General features: G+C 43.3%; 1 protein-coding gene across 1 annotated transcript in view; it reads right to left on the bottom strand.

The window, feature by feature from the left end:
* Positions 1 to 5,080: 5,080 nt before the first annotated feature.
* The window catches only part of LOC142776263 (RNA helicase aquarius), a 30,299-nt gene continuing 16,060 nt past the window's right edge, over positions 5,081 to 19,319 (bottom strand). Inside the window, exon 5 of the mRNA XM_075879606.1 lies at positions 5,081 to 5,237. Coding sequence (XP_075735721.1) covers positions 5,193 to 5,237 — 45 coding nt within the window. The 3' untranslated portion in view covers positions 5,081 to 5,192. The remainder of the gene's footprint in view (positions 5,238 to 19,319) is intronic.

Genomic DNA, 19,319 nt, shown 5'->3' with positions numbered 1-19,319 from the left:
ATGCGTGCACAAATATACACTTTTTTTAAGGAAAAATTTGTATTGCGCAAAGAAACACACACAAGCTCTCTCTCTCTCTATTTATATATATGTGATGCTATGAGGAATGGGCGACGTGGCCTGGCTTTTACGCCATGATTTTTCCATTCTCACTTTTTCTTCCTCTACTTCTCCTAACCATCCCTGCCTTCTTACCTCACAGGATTCCCGCTCCCCTCGAAAGAAGTTGCGTCAGACGAACAGAAATTATAAACTGAACATGCACGACTAAAAAGTGAACACAGTCAAAAAAGGGAACATCGTTCCATGTCCCAGGAAGTTATTGTAAACACACTTTAGCTTCACAGGAGAGTGCAGCAGTCCAGTAAGTGCTTGAGTTCTGGTGGGCGAAGCTGACTGTTGTGTACTGGAAAATACAAGTACACCTTGAACGTTGAAAATGCAGATGATGAAACTGATTGAATACTTGCAAAAAATGAACGTGGTGCGAAAGTTTTGGAGCACCAGCAGCATGATTTGCGTAGGCGTCGTGCTCTTTGCCTTGATTGGTACACATGCAGTGCCACCCGTCTGTGTGTTTGTTGACCAAAACTAATGCGGTGATTTCTGCGTCCTTTTGTAATACAGGGTGTGGTTTTGTGCCTTCTTCATCGCTTTGTGTTCTGTTGTCTGAACAGCTTTGACTGAATCTTGATCTTTTCTGGAGAAAACATGTGCGATGTTCCTTTTTGCGAGAATGTCTTGAATTAAACAACTTGTTTGTCTTAAGCAAGACATATTTAATTTGTCGTCGCTTCATTTGACCCGCTTGTAGACGCCTATGTTTAATCCTTGCGTGTTCTTCCAAAGATTTTTCCGTTCGTAGTCGTCCTTGCAGGTGTAGCCCATCGAGACTCTGTTGTTCTTGGGCTTGCTTCTGCTGGCATTAATAGTGTTCATGTGGTAGGAGCTGAGGTGGCAGCCATTTTTGACCATGGCACTGATTTTCTGGGCAGCTTGATGTGGTGTCCAGTAGGCAGATGGTAGTCAGTGGACTGTTATGCTGCATTTCGGGTAATGAAGGTTGTGCGCTCGAATTTACTGGAGACTTTTCGAAGGCTCTTGTGACGCCGTTTCTAATGGACGCTTCTGGCTCTCGGCAACGTGTGTGATTTGATGGTTCTGAGCTTCCTGTGTTGTTAAGACTCCCAGGTGTCCGTGCACTGGATGGTGGCACCGCAGCAGGCGTAGTTTGGTCAGATTTCAGTCGAAAATGTTTGTCTTTCTGTGTAACTAACGAGTTAAGCTGTTCTGATGCATGGATCTGCGCAGAAGGGCCAGAGCCTGGCTGAGTATCTTCAGGTTTCCTCACCTCTATATCAACCATAGTAAGCATGTGAGATGCGAGCTGAGCGCTGTGAGCAACTGAAGAACCAAGCGACGGAAAAGTAGGAGGTGGTCGAAGTGCGCGAGACGGAGTACTGTGCACAGGGTGGCTCCCTAATGTGAGTACTACGATGCAGTGATGACGTAAAGGTTGGTTTTCAATCGGGCAGTTGCAAAACGCGATGCGGTGGAGGGTACACTCTTCCTGCAAACAGATTTGGCTGCCTTTCATTGAGAGGGTGCTTTAATTGCTCTTGTTTCAAAGACCGATTCATTTCTGGTGTCCCAATGCGAGAGCAGTGCTTTTGACTGCGGCGACCGAGTGTGATTGTTTCCAGATGGTTGGCAATAACAAAGTCTTCCTCACAGTCCCGAAAACGGGCGATCATCTCTTCTTTGATCTTTTTCCATGACTTGTCGTTTTGAAATATGTGGATTAGGTAGAATTTGAAAACCTCACCGGAGACGTAGTCCGTAAAGTTCATGATCATCTCCCGTTCCGACCATGATGCAGCGGCGGCGTGGAGCTCGAAGAGGTTGAACCAGTCTTCTATGAGTCCGTCGTCCGCTGATCCGGTGTACTTGGGGATGTCAAGGTCAGCAGATGGTTCTGACATGATGCTGGTCGATGCGTAATGTTAGGCACTTGTACGGTAGTCCATGTATGGTCAGGGCGTCTTGCGTAGAATTGCGTCGATGATGAGACACTAATGAAGGGGCTTGGAGGTCTTCATCCTGTCGACTCGTGTGACGCTATGATGAATGGGCGACACTGCCTGGCTCATACGCCATGGTTTTCCATTCTCACTTCTTCTTCCTCCACTTCTCCTAGTCATCCCTGCCTTCTTCACAAATATCCCTGCCTTCTTCACACGTCACATATATACATATATGTATATATATGTATGTATATTTATATATACATCTGCAGGTGTGTGTTACAATCAGGAAATAAGCTGGGAGTTTTTTTTTCATTTGTGCAGCAAAACAAATTCGAAATAGGGAAGTTTCATGTCTACGAATGGGATTACACGCTTCCGCCTTTGCCACTATTAAAAGTCGGATTTACAGCGTGTACAGCTTGGAAGCCTTTTTCCAAATAGTTGCTGCGGCTGTTTTCCCAACCATGAATCGAAATTTCATTTCATGCATGTTGCCTGCTGTACAGAACGGCAATATCTTCTACGTCTAGTCCTTATGTTCTTGCGGATGAGCTTTCCGCAACAGCATGCGAAGTTATAACTTGCACGCTAGCCCTAATGATATTACTATTATAAGTAATATCTGGAGTTTAACGTCCCAAAATCACGATATGATTATGAGAGACGCCGTAGTGGAGGGCTTTGGAAATATCGACAATCTGGTAGGTGTTCTTTACCGTTCAATGACATCACACAGTCCACTGGCCTCTAACTTCTATCGAAATGCGACTGCTGTAGCCGGGATAGAACCCGCGACCTTCTAGTCAGTCGCCCAGCACCCAAACTATTGCTCCATCGTGGCAGACATATTCCCAAAGAGCGCTAGTAGCCTCGTTGGTAGTGGAAGTGGATGATCAAATAGTGGGTTAAAGTGACTTAAGGTGACCATATTTCCCAGACTCCAAAGCGGATGGAGTGGGGGGAGGGGCTGCGCTGAAACAGAAAATTCTACTTTTGACAGCGTCAATGTTTCAGGTTTGTACACTAAAACTCGGGCATGTGTGCACTACAAAAATAAGGAACGAGAGGGGGGGGCATGGGGGAATGATCTTTTTTTTTAAAAAGACGGAAGGTATGAAAATGGGGTGTGGCGTGCATGATAACTGTTTCTCATGTGAGGACACCTCCACCGAAGTCCCAATACCAGCACAACAGGTGCGAGGGAATTTGAAGATGTGAGAGGGAAAGAGCAGAGTAAAAAAAAGAGTGACCGAGAGCGATGGGGAAAGAGGTTGCAGCCTGGCATGCAAGAGTAAAGCCTAATAAAATGAGGAGTGCTGAAGCAACACTACCTTGACTGTGTTGGCTGAAGGAACGACTCGGGAAGGAAGAGGGAGAAAAGCCGCTCAGGAACGTGAAGAGGAAAAAGAAAAGTAGAAGGAAAATGAAATAAAATGCAATAAAACTTCGAAGCAGAGTTCGAAGGCAGATGTCTACCGCTCAAAGGTGAGCGTGGTAACCACTCGGATTTCCAGGCGCACAAGCATTTATTGGAACCATTTGATTGCGTTAATATGGACAAGAGAATGAGAATAACATTAAAAGCAAGAGAAGTAAAGAGAGAAAGAATGAAATACAGAAGGAGAAATAAAGAGAGAAAGAAATGAATATGTATAGAGAAAGAGAACATCAAAAGGGTGGCCGGGATAGCTGACCACCACTACGAGTCGGCCTTGGGCTGAAAGCGAGACAAAACAGTGTCCCATAGGAAGGTCAGCGGGACAGTGAGACCGCAGCCACAAAACTAGGACATGTCCTGCCTAAATAAGGATGTCTGATCACTTCAGGTTAGGGTCGAGTCGAAGAAGCGTTTTACAGTTGTTGCATTTAGAAGTTTCATGAAAATGACAGTGGGTTGAATGGTTCATGGGAGCCACTATTGTTGACATTGCACACGCGCCCAGTATATCGAAATCGTGTAGAATTTTAATCGCCATTCAGCATATGGTTTCGGTGTAGTACGGTACCGTGGCAAAGCCCACATAAACAAGGGGGTTTGAAAATATAGCCGGCAGATTTCAGCTAGGGCGCTTTTTTTTTTCCCCCAGCGTTCGTTTAGTCGCCGCCGCAGGCCCGCGGATGTTAACCTGTGAACATTTGCGAATTCACACTCAAGTCACACATGCCTCAACAGTCGAAGTCGCGCGGCTGCTTGCTGGTCATGCTTTGCACATGCAAAACCTTTCAAAAATGGTTTGGGTACAGTGCAGTACCCCTTATAGCGCAAATACAATCAACTCTCGTTAATTCAAACTCGAAGAGACCTTTGAACTTTGTTTAAATTATCAAGAAGTTGGAACTATCAGAATTTCCCAGATAGTTGACTCTGGGTGAGGCAACACCACACATTATAATTAGACATTGATTTTATCACATTTAAAAGTTTTTAATTGTTTTTAAGCTCTAACTGCATGCAATAAACAGAAAGCAGAGGAGTAAGGTCCACAAGTTTATTAGCCATTCACTGCTGATCAAACCTTTTAATGAATTGCCAACTGATTCTGTGCTATAAGTATGTGCCTTCGGCACAAAGCTTTCTATACCAGTTGAGAAGCATCAAAGTTTACCATGTATGTGCTTTGTTTTAAACACTTGTTTTCTAGCTAAGCCGTTTTCTTTGAAGGCCTGAGGTGCTTATTTTTAATTTTTTGACATTTAGGATTATATAAGCGTGCAAACTTTTAAATAGTGGTGGGAAAAACACAGATATTTTACGGTATGAAACTGAAAAAAGTATGAATTAACCAAATGATGGAGTTTGAATTTAGAGGCTTTTAAATACATTGAAAGAATAGACGGCCAACCGAAAAATGTAATTTTGTTTGAATTATCAGAGTTTGAATTATCGAGAGTCTACAGTATTAGGGAATCCTTCAATATGCCGTTATAAGTGGTCTATGCTGTAATTTTAAGCAAGACATCTTTGGTTATTGCACACATGCCTTTTCATGGTGCCAGTATGCTAATATTGATTAGTAAGTGACAAAATAAAATAAAAGTAAATAAATAAGTCCTTTTCTAATTCTAATGATTAAACAAATGATATGCTTTATTTATAATACATGGTGCTGTTATTGCTTATTAACAAATGATGGACTGAATGAAGGCTTACAGCTGCTCCCTTCACTATCTTTCTTCTGAATCACTTGAGTCCTCCTCCATCTCCGGTGCCTGGAGGGAAAGAAGAAAATGCAGCATAATGAATGTTATACTGGACTTTAGTTTCAGATTTTATATGAAATATAAGTGGCTAAATTTTCAGACATGGGTACATGTCATATCACCTTCCAATTCTTGCACAAAGTTGCATCCTCCTTTAGGCTAACTTGGTGCAGCCTTGTAGATTTCCTGCTGAGATTCCAAAATGCCTATAGAATGGCCTATACTATGGAACTTTATTAAATTTTAGTCTCTCTACCATGCACTCCGAAGACATGAGAATTCTAGGTAAAAGCCAGAAACATCCTAAAGAAGTAAAAAGCAAGAAAAACTGTCTCACTAATCTGCTACCCGAGGCAGGTAACTGTGATGATGATATACTAGTGTTGCCTCTAAAAAGGGCAAGTGAACTTGGTAGGCAGCGATAACATGTGGCTGTTCGGAGAAGTGCAAATCCACTGTTTGCTAAGTTATCCTCATAGCCCTTGTTTTATCTGGCTGAACACTTGTACAGATGTATTAGGTGTACTCTGCGTCATAATCACCGTGGCAAGCTGTGTTTGGCAGCAGTAAATCACCATGCAACAAAAGATGAAACTATTAGCACTGCTGGGAAAGTTGGAAATGTAGAAGCAGATAAGAGTTTCAGTGGTCTTACAGACAATTGTAATAATTTGTGTCTTTGCTAACTTCAAATCCTGACCACAATGCGTTGGCACATCTCTCATAGAAGAAGCCTGTTTCTTGGCTGCTATGTTGTTAACCGCTAGAGTTATAGAACATTAACCACATGTGACAATAGAAATATATTGTGGCTGTGAACAATGCTTCTGCGCTTCAGAATGTAGTTCATGCCACCCCGATCATTGCAGAGGCGGTTTCTAAGCTTTTAGATTGTCTGCTACTTATTGATAAGCGGTGGCTTGGCTCCAACCAACAACATTCGGTGCTACAGAAAGCGATGATGCTGGTTTGGGCTGGAAGCAGAAGGCTGTTCACATGCTGCAATACGAAAGACTTTGCTATTGCAAAGGGTGCCAGTATATGCATATTTGGCTGCCCACAGTCACAGTGGCGGCAATTTCCAGTCAATGCATGCACCCTTACCAACAGATCAACTCCCATCCCAATGAAACATCAACCCTGCAGCCATGGGTCAGACACTGACAGATGGGCAAGTTTGGGAGAGTTTATGACTAAAAACAGCGCAAAACCGCGAGACACAAATGAAGAATACACAAGGACGAGCGTCAGACTCGCAACTAATTTTTATTAATGTCGACTCACACATATACAGTCGAACCCCGCTACAACGAAACTGACGGGGCGTGGAAAAAGTTCCGTTGAAGCGAAACTTTTCTTGTAGTGAAATCGAAAGAATATAGCTGATCTGAGCTAGCAAAACAAAAGAACACTTATTCTCAAAATTGAAAAAATTCCCGCTGCTTCCTATTCTTTTCTGGCAGCGTCACAACGTGATTCTCACCCATGCATAGCGAGGCCATGGTGAAAAGCACGCTGAAACAACGCCTAAAACCACCTTTGTGAATGAACTAAACAGTTGCATAACACGTTGACACGAGCAGCTGTCCGCCGCCAAAGTATCCGACAACGCCGAGATGGAAACAGGGTATCGTGGAGCGGCGACTTTTGCATTATGCTATGCCATTCTTCTCATCTATCACTTGCGGCTAGCTGATTTTGTTCATAATGCAGATGAACAGCTGCTCTGATTAGTTACCACACTGGCCAAGTGCAAACACAATGATAGGCATCGGAATCGAAAAAGGCATCGTTCTGCGGTTGCACCCAGCAGCTGCCTGAAGGAAACCATGAACTGAGCTTCAGCTTCGGATCGTCCGCAGCTCAAAAGCAAGCCAGTGGCCAAAAAAAGCAGGGCAGTCTCATTGCCATCACTACCGAGTAATGGCAGCGCTCATGGTTGCTGAACAGCGGCGGTATAGCGGCAGTTTCTGGTGGTGTCAACGTGTGTTTTAGACTTCATTGACGCATTTTCAGGTTCTGGATATGCATTGAAATGTTAAAGATTGGGTTTACTGCATAGAAATAAGTATCTGAGCCTAGAATTGCATCGTAAAATTTCGTTGAAGCAGGACGATCGAAGAAAAAGTGTTCGTTGTGGCGACAATGATGATGATGAGTGATATTTTACGCCGCAAGAGCCAATTGATGGCCAAAGAGCGCCATTTCAGTAGGCTAGAGATATAAACAATGATATGATGCGTGGCTGTAAAGGGGTCCTAAAATTCCTAGTGCTAACGAGGGTAAAAACATAGAGGTAATGAAATCATGGCAGTGGCGTGAAATATGTGTAGTGAAAGTGGATGGCCAAATGTCATACTAAAACCGTGGTGGAGATGTCACCGCAGCCACGACCACGGTACAGAGGTCGTGCTACGGGTCACCTAAAATATGGGTTGAAAGCTATGAACATCTTTTCAAAATGTGAAAATTGATTGCAGTTTAAAAAGCAAAGCCCTACTGATGAGCATCCCAGGGTGTAGTGGGGGCTGCTGTTGGTAGGGCAGTAAAAAGTGATTTTTTCTTATAGCTAACTCATTTCACTGGACGAGAATGTGGAGAACTGTAAGTAGTTCACATCTCTCACACAATGGTGGATTGCCAGTAGACAGAAGACATAAATGTGTAGAGTGTGTATGTCCTGTTCTTAGCCTTGTAAGTGTTCCTTCTGTGTGTCACAATTTTGATAGTGGCGGCCAATTACCTAGTTGTGGCTTAATAGCATGAAGTTAATTGTCTGTGTGTCTATCTCACGTGCTCTGCCAATACCCCCTGAGCTTTCGGTTTAGGAAAGGTTTCAAGTCAAGTGCAGGGATTGGTATTGATGCATTGGAAGTGGCGTCATTGGCGGAAGCAGCCAGCTTGTCCGCCAAAACATTGCCATGTATCTCACAGTGCCTTGGCACCCAGCAGACAAGGACATGCTGTTTTGATGTGTGCACAAAAATTAAGTAAAGTGATGCCAGCATGGGGTTTTTGTGTTTTTTAGGAGTTTTCAGAGCTTTAACCACACTTAGAGAATATGTGTATATTACCGTCTTTCGTAATTTTATCTGTTTGATGTGTTTTACGACCACCAGTATTCCATAAGCTTCTCCTGTGAAAATGCTTGCATCAGGATGAAGAATGCCGGCCTCATAAAAAGGATTGGCCTACCGCTGCATATGACACAGAAGTGTTGACTTTGAGGCATCGGTGAAGAACTCGGGGCATGTCTATTTATGCTGTAGTTCTAGGAAATATATACGTATGAATGCAAGTGGTGCGTGCTTTGTGACTTCATCAAAAGAGACATCACAGCCTATAAGCTGCCACTGCCACGGCGGCAGATATGCAGCAGGAGCCATCAAACTGTGTTCGAGAAGAGGCACACCTGTTTCTTCGGCCAGGCCCCTTACATGGAGCGAGTAGGGTTGCCTCAACGAAAGACGGTTCTCGAACAAGCCAGAACAAGACAAATCATTAATTGTGAAATGAGAGGGGTGTTGCTTATCTGCCTTCACCTTCATAAAGTACACAAAAGACACGTAAGATCTCCGTAGGTGGATCGATCATTCATTCGAATCCACGTACAGGCTTTCACAGGGCTAGTTCGAAAAGCACCCATAGAGAAGCGAATGCCTAGATGGTGGACAGGGTCAAGAATCTTTAAGGCTGATCGTGTCACAGACTGACGGATTATAGCACCGTAATCTAGGCATGTGCGTACGAGGCTTTTATATAAATTCACAAGACATTTCCTGTCACTACACCACGTAGTGCGTGACAACACTTTCAAAATATTCATTACTTTTAAGCACCTGTCTTTTAAACTCTTGATGTGAGGAATGAAGGTTAGTTTTGTGTCTAATATTAGTACGAGAAACTTGTGCTCGGTCTTCACTGACAAAGGTTGACTATGCAGGTCAATGTCGGGGTCAGGATGGAGGCCCCTCTTTCGGCAGAGCAAGACGCAAGTGCTCTTTTGTGCGTTGACTATAAAACCATTCTCATCTGCCCATTGAGATACCTTGTTCAACTCTAGTTGAACCGGGCGTTGGCACATTGAGATGTTGCACAATTTAATCGACATATATGCAGTAAAAAATATTACGTGGGAGAGACAGGTGCAAGGGATTCATTTTAACTATGAAAAGTGTGCAGCTCAATGCACCTCCTTGTGGCACTTCTGTTTCTTGGACAAATATTCGAGATAAGACAGTGCCAACTCAGATACGGAATGTCTGGTTAGACAGGTAGCTTTGGATGATTGTCAACATTCTACCCCGCACACCTAAATTGACAGGTCTCGCAATATGCAAAAGCGCCATGTAGTGTCATATGCCTTTTCCACATCGAGGAACATAGAAAAAATTGCTTATGAACAAAAGCATCACAAATTCGTGCCTCGATACGAACAAGGTGGTCAGTGGTGGACCGAGCCTCTCGAAACCCACACTGGTATGCATCATGTAGGCCATTAGTTTCAAGAAAGTGCATCAGGCGCCTGTTTATCATTTTCTCAAAGACCTTGCGAAGACAGCTGATTAAGGCTATTGGCCTGTAGCTGGAAACTGAGGATGGGTCCGTGCCTTATTTTAGAATTGGGATAACGATAGCTTCCTTCCAGGCTGAGAGTAGCTCGCCGAAAAAACGTATTGTATGATACAGGGAGAGGAGAGCTTTTTGGGTTTCAGTAAGCAGATGTTTTGACATTTCATATGCCACATGGTGTGGGCCTAGGGTAGATTTATTGCAGCAGGTACCTAAGTGAAGCTTGTAGTTCAGTCAAACCAAAAGATTTATTGTATGGCTCATAAGTTGTGGGTTTGTGCTCTAATCTCTGTTTTTCTGTTCTGGTTTTGTATCGCTGGAACGCTTCACTATAGTGTGATGAGCTGGAGACCTGTGCAAAGTGCGCCCCGAGAGTGTTCGCCTGATCTTCCAAACTCTCCCTTTGTGTGTTCACTAGAGGAAGTGTGTGTGCTTGTCGTCCTGCTACCTTACTAACCATGTTCTAGACTCTCGCCTCATCTGTGTATAAATTAATGCCTGATAAGAATTTATGCCTACTTTCTCTTCTCGCTTGTCGGCGCGTCCTCCTTCCTTGGGACTTGCTGTTCTTAATGTTTATAAGATTCTCGGCTGTAGGCGAGTCTCTAAGCAACTTCCATGCCTTATTTTGTTTTTTGAGCGCATTACGGCACTCATTATTCCACCATGGGACTCATAGTTTGCCTGACGGTCTACATGCTTGTGGTATACATTTCGTTGCAGCATCAATCAAAAAAGCTGTCAGGCAGCTCTCAGCAGCTTCTATGCTTAAGGGGGCAGACTGCTCTTTCGGACCAAAAAGTGACAAAAAAGTTCATTTTTTAAAAATTGACATATTTGGTTTCTGCAAGTATTTTTCTATCTTTCTGCAAATTTTCACGCACCAGGAAGTAGTAATTTTTTTGTAATGTCATTTTAACTGTCCAGATTCTTGGTGCTGTTAATATGCAGAACCTCCAAAAAAATGGGGAACCGACTTTGAGGCTTCTTTATAATTTGCTAGCACCTTTGTCTAAAGCTCTACTACCAATTTATGAGCACCTTTATGAGGATTGCAAAACATGCGCACCATCATTGTTGCTTTTTGAAGAAACTGTGTGTTTTCAGTTTTTTCCATTTTTCTCAAAAAAGTAAATTTGTGACTATTCAGTTTTGAGGCCTCAATATCTCTGCAGCTAGGGCAGGTACAACAATAATTATCCTTGCAGTGAAAACCTGTATGTGTGTAGAATGCAAGTATGAAAGCCGAATTTAGAGCACATGCCTTTTTAATTAATTACTAATCAGAATTGTAACACAATTCCAACTGCTTTTGAAAATGTATAGTTCATTTTGCAGCAAAATAACCAATAAGGGCCTAAAAACAAAAACCTCTTCCATACTTTCACTCTATAGTCATTAGTCTTTGTTGGCATATCCTAAATATCACTTTTAATTAAGCACTTTTTTTTCTATGGTGGCCTTAAACAATAGGTGGTGAACTTAAGTCATCTCAGCAACAAAGTGAGTTACAGAAAAACTAATTAAATATTTGAAATCAGCAGAAATAACTGCATAATCCTTTGCAGTTTTATCAAGAGCACTGAAGAAATAAACAAAAAATGTCTAAGACCAGTCTGCCCCCTTAATACCCCCATGTCAGTCCAAGTTCAGAGAGTCATTTTTTGAAACTGTTCCCAATCGACTTTATCCGTGAGCCATTTGGTGATCTGTGGAGGACATATATTTGATATTGATGTGCTGAGAACTATAGGAAAATGGTCAATACCATATGGATTATTGATGACTTCCCATTAAATAGAGGTAGGAGTGATGGAGATGTTATGCTGAGGTCTACTGACGAGTAGTTGTTAGATTTGTGGAGTTTAACGTCCCAAAAGACGAGTAGTTGTTGTTAACGGTATTGTAATATGTTGGCTTTTTGCGATTCAGGAGGCACGTGCTAGAAGAAAAAAGGAACTGTTCAATCAGGCGACCTCGCACATCGCGGCGAGGGTCGCCCCAGAGGCTATTATGTGCATTAAAGTCTCCGAGGACAAAATAGGGTTCTAGAAGTTGATCTATGAATGCCTGGAATTCCTGTTTATTGAGTTGGTGATGCATAAGTATGTAAATGGAGCGAATTGTGACCAGTTTGTTTAAGAAGACAGCCCGGACGGCCGCCACCTCAAGGGGTGTTTGAAGCGGTAAATGTGCACAAGATGTTCCTTGATCAACTACGATGGCAACACCACCAGATGATGCAACAGCATCGTCCCAATCATTTTGAAAAATGGTTTAACTGCGTAGTAAGTTTATGTGCTTGGATTTTAAGTGTGTTTCTTGCACACACAACACTTTTGGTGTATGTTTGTGTGAAAGTTCTTGGATATCGTCGAGGTTTCTCAGCAGTCCTTCAACATTCCACTGTAGTATTTGTGTCATTTTATTTTTGTGTGGTGCTGTGTGTACAAAAGTGTTGCCTTAGGTTACAGGTTTCTTGAGGGCCCTGTAATTCGGGGTTTTTCTTTTTTGGCGCACTCCAACGAGTTGCACCTATCCTTCGACGCCTGAGGGGCCGGAGGAATGGGACTTGTATCCATCACCTCCAGTGAGGTGGTGGATGGTGCCTGCCCAGCAGGCACATTCGCAGTGGTTTCGGGCCTAACTGTGCTTGCAGTGGCCCGGAGTCCGGCAGACACGGGAGTTTGCTGGCCCTGTTTGTCAGGTGGCAGAGCAGCACAGGCTGCTCCAACCGGGGGCGCTGATGGCGCGACCGTGTTCACACTCTGTGTGACACTTGCAGACGTGGAAACGTCTGGCGCAGTGCCCCAGCGCGTCACATCGGCAAAGGAGGGAATGAACTGATGAAGCGCAAACCGTTTGCATGCCTTTTGAAAGGATACATTGAATTTAACTTTAAGCTTGAGGATTTGTTTTTCTTTTTTCTAGGATGGGCACTATCGTGAGTAGGCGGCATGGTCTCTGGCCTAGTTCGCACAGTGGGCTGCTGCAGTGCATTCTTCCGATACGTGTTCATTGGAGCTACAATTTGTGCAAGTTGCACGCCCTCTGCTGCTTTTCGATCCGTGTCCAAAGCGCTGACATTTGAAACACCTGCGAGGATTTGGGATGTAAGGCCTGACTCAAAGCTTGCAGTAGCTGGTTTCAAGTAAATCGGATAAGTTGCTGGTACCAAAGGTGATAATTATGTGTTTTGTTGGTGTTTCTTTCTTGTCTCGTCGTATGACTATTCTTTGAACCTTCACTACATTCTGGTTTTGCCAGCCTTCTAATAATTCACTTTCACATAGTTGGAGGAGATCATCATCAAACACCAAATTGCGCACTGTATTCATAGACCTGTGTGGACCTACTGAGATTAGGACGTCTCCAATTGCTACAAGTTTAGATAGGTTATCATATTGTAGCTTGCTGTGTACCTCCAAGAGGAGGCCGCCGCTTCCCAATTTGGTTACATTGTAGCTTGGGCCAATGGCTTCTGTAAGTGTTTTTGAAACGAGGAAAGATGAGATTGATCAGACTGTTTTGTTTTCTTTTTGGCTGTGCACGACATCGTACTTTGGGAACAACTGCTTTGGTTTCAAGAGTGCGAAGCTTTCTTCGGTGCGCCACCTTTTCGGGTGACAATCAGGGAGTGCGGCAAAAAAGTGCGGCATACAGGAACTGTAATATTCGGCGGCGATAGTGGCCACCCACCACCGAGCCCAACAAGGGGACACTACAAGGTTGAATAGTAAACACTTGGAGACACCAGCCATGCATCGCCACTATAACCGAATATAACTACCCAAGGTTGGGTAACTACACAGGATTAACCCTCGCCACCAGGAAATTTGGAAGTAAACGGAAAAGAGAAGATGACAGGACAAATAAAAAGTGAGAGATAAAAACGAAGATGTAGGGAGAGAGAGATAGGAAAAGGTGACTGCTGATTTCCCCTGGGTGGGTCAGCCCAGGGGTGCTGTCTACGTGAAGCTGGGGCCAAAGGGGTGTGTTGCCTCTGCCGCGAAGCCTTAAAGGTCCAATCACTCAGCATCGGCTCAACCCCCAGGATTCTCTTTTCCCTGCACACGGCTAAGCCACGCACGGCAAAGCCTGGGAGGAGGTCGAAACCCCTCTGTTGGCTCGGTTCCGTGGTGTTGCCACACACCAAACGCCTGCTTGTGCAGACGCCCTTGCGAGGATGTGGCGACAATATTTATGCATTGACTCCTACGTAATGCTGATGGGGAATCGTGAATTTGGCATTGTAGCGGAAATTTCGTTGAAGCGGCATTCGTTTTAGTGGAGTTCAACTGTATAAACGCACGTGGTCACACAATAGACCAAGATAATACCAAACACGCAAGGTTTAACACGCAAGGTTTATCACGCTTGCCTGCTCAAATACGATTTTTTTTTTTTCATTGCAGGGGAATCGATGGGATGCTGATACATAAGTTACTATTAATAATGTGCAAAGTCTCTCTTATTTTACTAATTGCTTGTTTATTACTCCCTGGCGATGATGCAGTTTTTTTGTTTTTCAAACTGAGGGGCAGACCCGCACTCTTTGCAATGTGCACCAATATGTGAAAGGCCATCAATGCAGCAATTGGCCTCATGTTCCCCTAATCTAACATTCATGCACCTGCGGATTTTCCCTATGTATACAGCGATACAAGATAGGGAAAGCTTGCACACCACCCCCATAGCGCAGTCAGTGGCTGTGGATCGGTGGTTGACGCCGTATCCTGCCGTCTTTTTCCGATTTATTTCTTTTGCATTTTTGCTTACACGTGCGTGTGAGTCGAAGTCAATAAAGATTACCAGTTGCGAGTCCAGTGCTCATCCTTGTGTATTCTTCATTTGTGTCTCCTGTTGTACCGTTTTTACGTCATGGGTCAGACATGGTATCACATTGAACACTAATCAGGTGAATGCTTCCAGTGCCACTGCAGAGCGTGAAATGAGCTGTGCACAGCATGGTTGTGACAAAAATTTGTTGCAGGCGGATGGTTCGACAGGCAGCAAACTTCAGCAGGAAGCTACTATGACAGTTGAACCCCTTTATAGAAGACAATGATGTAAGAGACAAATGGGTATATAAGAGAAACCGGTGTGCCTACAATGAAAAAGAGGTGTTCATAAAAAAATCATATGTGGTACCCTTCTTATAAGAGGCACCTCATATACCAGACAGGAATTGCAGAATTGCAGCTCAGTACATGTCTGTTATAAAGGGGTTCAACTGTTTTTTTAATGTTATACACACCAGCACTTCTTGGGTGAACTGAAGTAAAGTCATGTGCACGGGCTGAACTGCCAGCTCTAGATGTCAAGATCAACTACTCAGATAAACCACTGGCAACCACCAGTGGCGTACCGACTCTTTCGCCAGTAGGGGGCCACCCTACTTCACTGGTCAGCCGATATTATATATATATATAGATATATATATATATATATATATATATATATATATATATATATATATATATATATATATATATATATATATATATATAAATAAATATATATATATATATATATATATATATATATATATATATATATATATATATATATATATATATATATATATATATATAAATATATATATATATATACACATGTATATATATATGTCAAGAGAGAGACCTTCATCTATGCGCTCGCACTTTGGTATGAATTTGCATACCCTGAGGTGACACAACGCGCTGTCTTGGATACCAGGAAGTTCAATCAGACTTTAATAGACCGAGGAATGGCGCCATTAGCCCAATTTCTGCGTCCAATATGCAACACTCATCTTGTTATCACGCCACTTTCTCTGATTACGCTTTGGCGGTAAACATCTACATATGCCACAATAGTTTAATAAATTTATCATGGATGTTAGTCACCTGGACAGAGATGCACCAAGCGTCAACGAGGATACATCCATGTTAAGCGGGACTATAGCATACAAACACCAGAACATACATTCGGCAAACCCTTATTTATCAATGAACAGTAAACATTCGATTGCCTCTGTAGAGGCACGTTTTACTTTATCAACCATGTTTTCCAAGAAATGATTGCTGTTATATTTTTAATCAGTATTAAGCTTTCTTGCATATATTCAGGCTTGTAGGTGTTATAATTTGCCTTGTTTGCTAATAGTCTGAACACTGTTTTCTGGAGTGTGAAATTTGTATTGATATTGCTATTCTTATATTATTATTAATAACTTATCAACTTCTCAACCCTTTTTTTTAAAATTGTATAATTTGTGGTGTTAGGGGCATAGTACATTGTTTACACTAATTGTATTTGTACAGTCAAATCTCATTAATTCGAACTTGCTTAATTCGAACTTACGGTTAATTAAAACTCACGATAACTTCCCGTCAAAGCTATGTGTATTCCAATGGGCGAAAATGCCCGGTAATTCGAATGCGCAAGCACTTGCGACGGTTAATTCGAACATACCACGCTCCGAAAATGCTCTCAGCACCCCACCCAATCCCGCGGCAGCACCTCCGACACCTCAACGCTGCGCGCGAAGGAAAGGAAAAGGAAAAAAAAAGGCTGCGATGAGATGTTTGCTCTCTCTCAAATGCCGATCTGCGATGCACCTGTGCCAGGCTTCTCCATTTTCCGCCCCTGCCACGTAAAGACCCTTCTACTTCCAACGCCGTGTGCAGAGAGAGAGAGAGAGAGAGAAAAAAAGAAAGCGGTCGCAGAGAGTGGTTCTCTCTCACACACCGGTGCCATGCTTCCCTTTTCCCATCCCTGCCATGCAACCCTTCTCCGTTCAACGACACGCTCAAACGCGAAGAGGGCAAAAAAAAAAAAAGCTGCCGTGGAGTGTTGATTTTCTTTCAAATGCGGATCTGCTTCTCTCCGCGTGGAGACGCTCCTCCTTTCTTGTCACGTGCTGGCATTGCTGCGGCTTTGGCACAGAAGGTAGTAGCAGAGATGCAGTCGTTGTTGTCGGCGCTGAGAGTGTCGGCACTGGACATTGCCGCATGCAACTTCTCTTGCCAGGAGAATGCTGAAGCCGAAGTAGACATGCTTTGCAAGCTGAGTGCGAAATTGATTGACTCGCTGCAAGGCAAACGTGTGCAGATGCGCATCACCGATTACTTCAATTAATGACGGATGTCCTGCAATTTGTGAATAAATGCAAGTCTTCTGAAACTTCCCCTTGTGTGTTAGCTCAATGCACATGCGCCACTGCATGTGGAGCCCTTCGTTTACTTAGCTTTCCTTAACTCAAACTTCTTTTAATTCGAACAAATTTTGGAGCCCCTTCGAGTTCGAATTATTAAGATTTGACTGTAATAACATCCTTTAAGGACCTCCCAGGCACCTGCATAAATATGCCAATACAAATGGTGCAAACAAAATTTTCCTTTGAAAGAACAAAATGTGGGCATTTATAACGTTAAAATATTCCTCATTGGTTCCTTTTGAAATGGTCGTTAGCTGTATATGATTGGTGTAAACAGGCTTTGTCATGCACACACCACCAGCTTGTTATGCGATGCAACGAATGACGCGAAACTGATCCATTGCGTAATCAACACTTATGCACAACCATGTAAAAAATAAGTGAAACTATTTTCGATACGGCATATTGTTTGCCATTGGTTGTTCGGCATTTAAATTTTTCTTTGTGCCACAAAATCACCTGCTCGTTACATGATGTCACGAAGCCGGAGCGCATCTCCTTCTAATTGTAATTCAAGTAGGCTAGCAGCCAATCACATAAGCAGCGACTACTTATAGCATGTGTCGAGATGAATTATGTGTATAATAAAATATTTCCACTAGCAGCATAAAGGTGTTTAGTAGCTTGTGCACGTAAACATCTCTGTCAGCTCATACTTGCTGAGATAGAGAGGAATAGAGAGAAATAAGCAGTGCTGCAAGTGCATGCTGCTTTGCTGTTCGAGATGTATTTTGAGCTGTAAAGGACTACTCAAGTTGAGCAAAAACCAACTAACCTGATTCTTAACTAAGCCTTTATAGTGCTAAAAACCACGTTCTTTCAACTTCTCCCTGGTCCGGTGGGTCAAGTAGTGGGGCAAGCTTAAAGGTTGAGCTTTCTATATATACTGAGCTCGAGTCCACGGCTTTATTCGTGGCCATTTTGCAAAGCTGCTGCAATAAAGTTTTGTAAACAAACAACTTTGCAAGCTGCCACTATGGATTCAAGTAACCATAAGCAAGGCTGATCAGATTTATCAGAGACTAAAGCGGAAAAAATTTTCGGCATTTCAGTTCGCAAAAACTTCAACATCATAAATGATTCATCACACTAATCAGCTCGCAACAGCTTTGACAGAGCAGCAGTGATGATATATACTTTTCGAAGAAAATTATTTTCTGGAAGCAGCAAAAACTTTGACCGGTCCATAAAAAGTTTGCCTGTTCCCATCCTTAACTGCATCAACAAGTCGCAGAATGAACAAGTGGTGTAATACTATAGAGCACCTGTTCAGCGCCTGCCTGATCTGCAAAATACTACAGCAAAAGATGCGAAAATGTCGCATAGGCGACCCGCACCACAAAGAGCCTACAAGGAAAATCATCACAGCGGAAATGTTGGCCAAATTTCACAATTTTGTAACATTGCCTCATAACGTTTTCGTTCTCCCATACGAACGTAATTAAGTGATTGCTGTTGTGACGGAAAATTTTGCCTTACTTGTTGGTTTCCCCGTACGCAGCCAAGAGTGACTACTGTCGACAGTGGAGGGGGAGGGGGGGGGGGGCTCAGCCTTCCCAACTTTTCTTAGTGAAGGGGCTTGCGCCCCCCTTGCCCCCCGCCCCCCCCGGCTGATACTTCTATGGCAACCACTGCTAACGCCTACCAATTGTTTTCTTTTACTCGACAGAACTGCAATAGATGAAGCACTCTGCAGCCAAGGTCACGAGTACTGATCTCGACTCTGCAACAATACACATTATGTCAGATTACAAACAAAATCGAAATATTGTACCTCGAGTGTCTCACCATACAAGGTTTATACAGTCAAGCCCGCTTATAATGAACCTGCGCGTGATGCGGCATCTGTTGGCTATATCCCCAAGTTTGTAGTAAATGAAACACAGCTTTTAAAAAAGTTGGTAGTGAAAACCCCAAATTTTTTTCCCAAAAAGTTCGTGATGTTTGGTTTCGAAGAGCAGAAGCGATAAGGGCGGTCTCGAGTTTATTTAAACGGGAGCGTGCTCTTCACCGAGGCCCGTGGCATAAGCTGCATGAGGCACTGCCTCCAAAGTTTCGTCGTTCTCGCAATACGATTCCTCCGAATCGATTTTGCCGCGTACTTGATTCACAATGCCCTAATTCGTGCACTGTTCCGCGTTATCGGCATTATCGTCGGCCATAATTAAACCATCGCAACTGATGTCCTACCCACTCTGCGAGGTTGGAGTCGACGATGCGCTGCCACAAACCGCCGTCGGAGAGGTACTGTTTGGAAGCCTCAGGCTCGGCATCGGGCCCGACGTCGGCGAAGTCGGCCTCGCGAAAACAAACAGTTT

The sequence above is a fragment of the Rhipicephalus microplus genome, chromosome X (genome assembly GCF_043290135.1).
Source record: "Rhipicephalus microplus isolate Deutch F79 chromosome X, USDA_Rmic, whole genome shotgun sequence".
Classification (NCBI taxonomy): domain Eukaryota; kingdom Metazoa; phylum Arthropoda; class Arachnida; order Ixodida; family Ixodidae; genus Rhipicephalus; species Rhipicephalus microplus.
The sequence above is the reverse complement of the archived record's forward strand: the minus strand, read 5'-3'. Positions and strand labels throughout refer to the sequence as shown.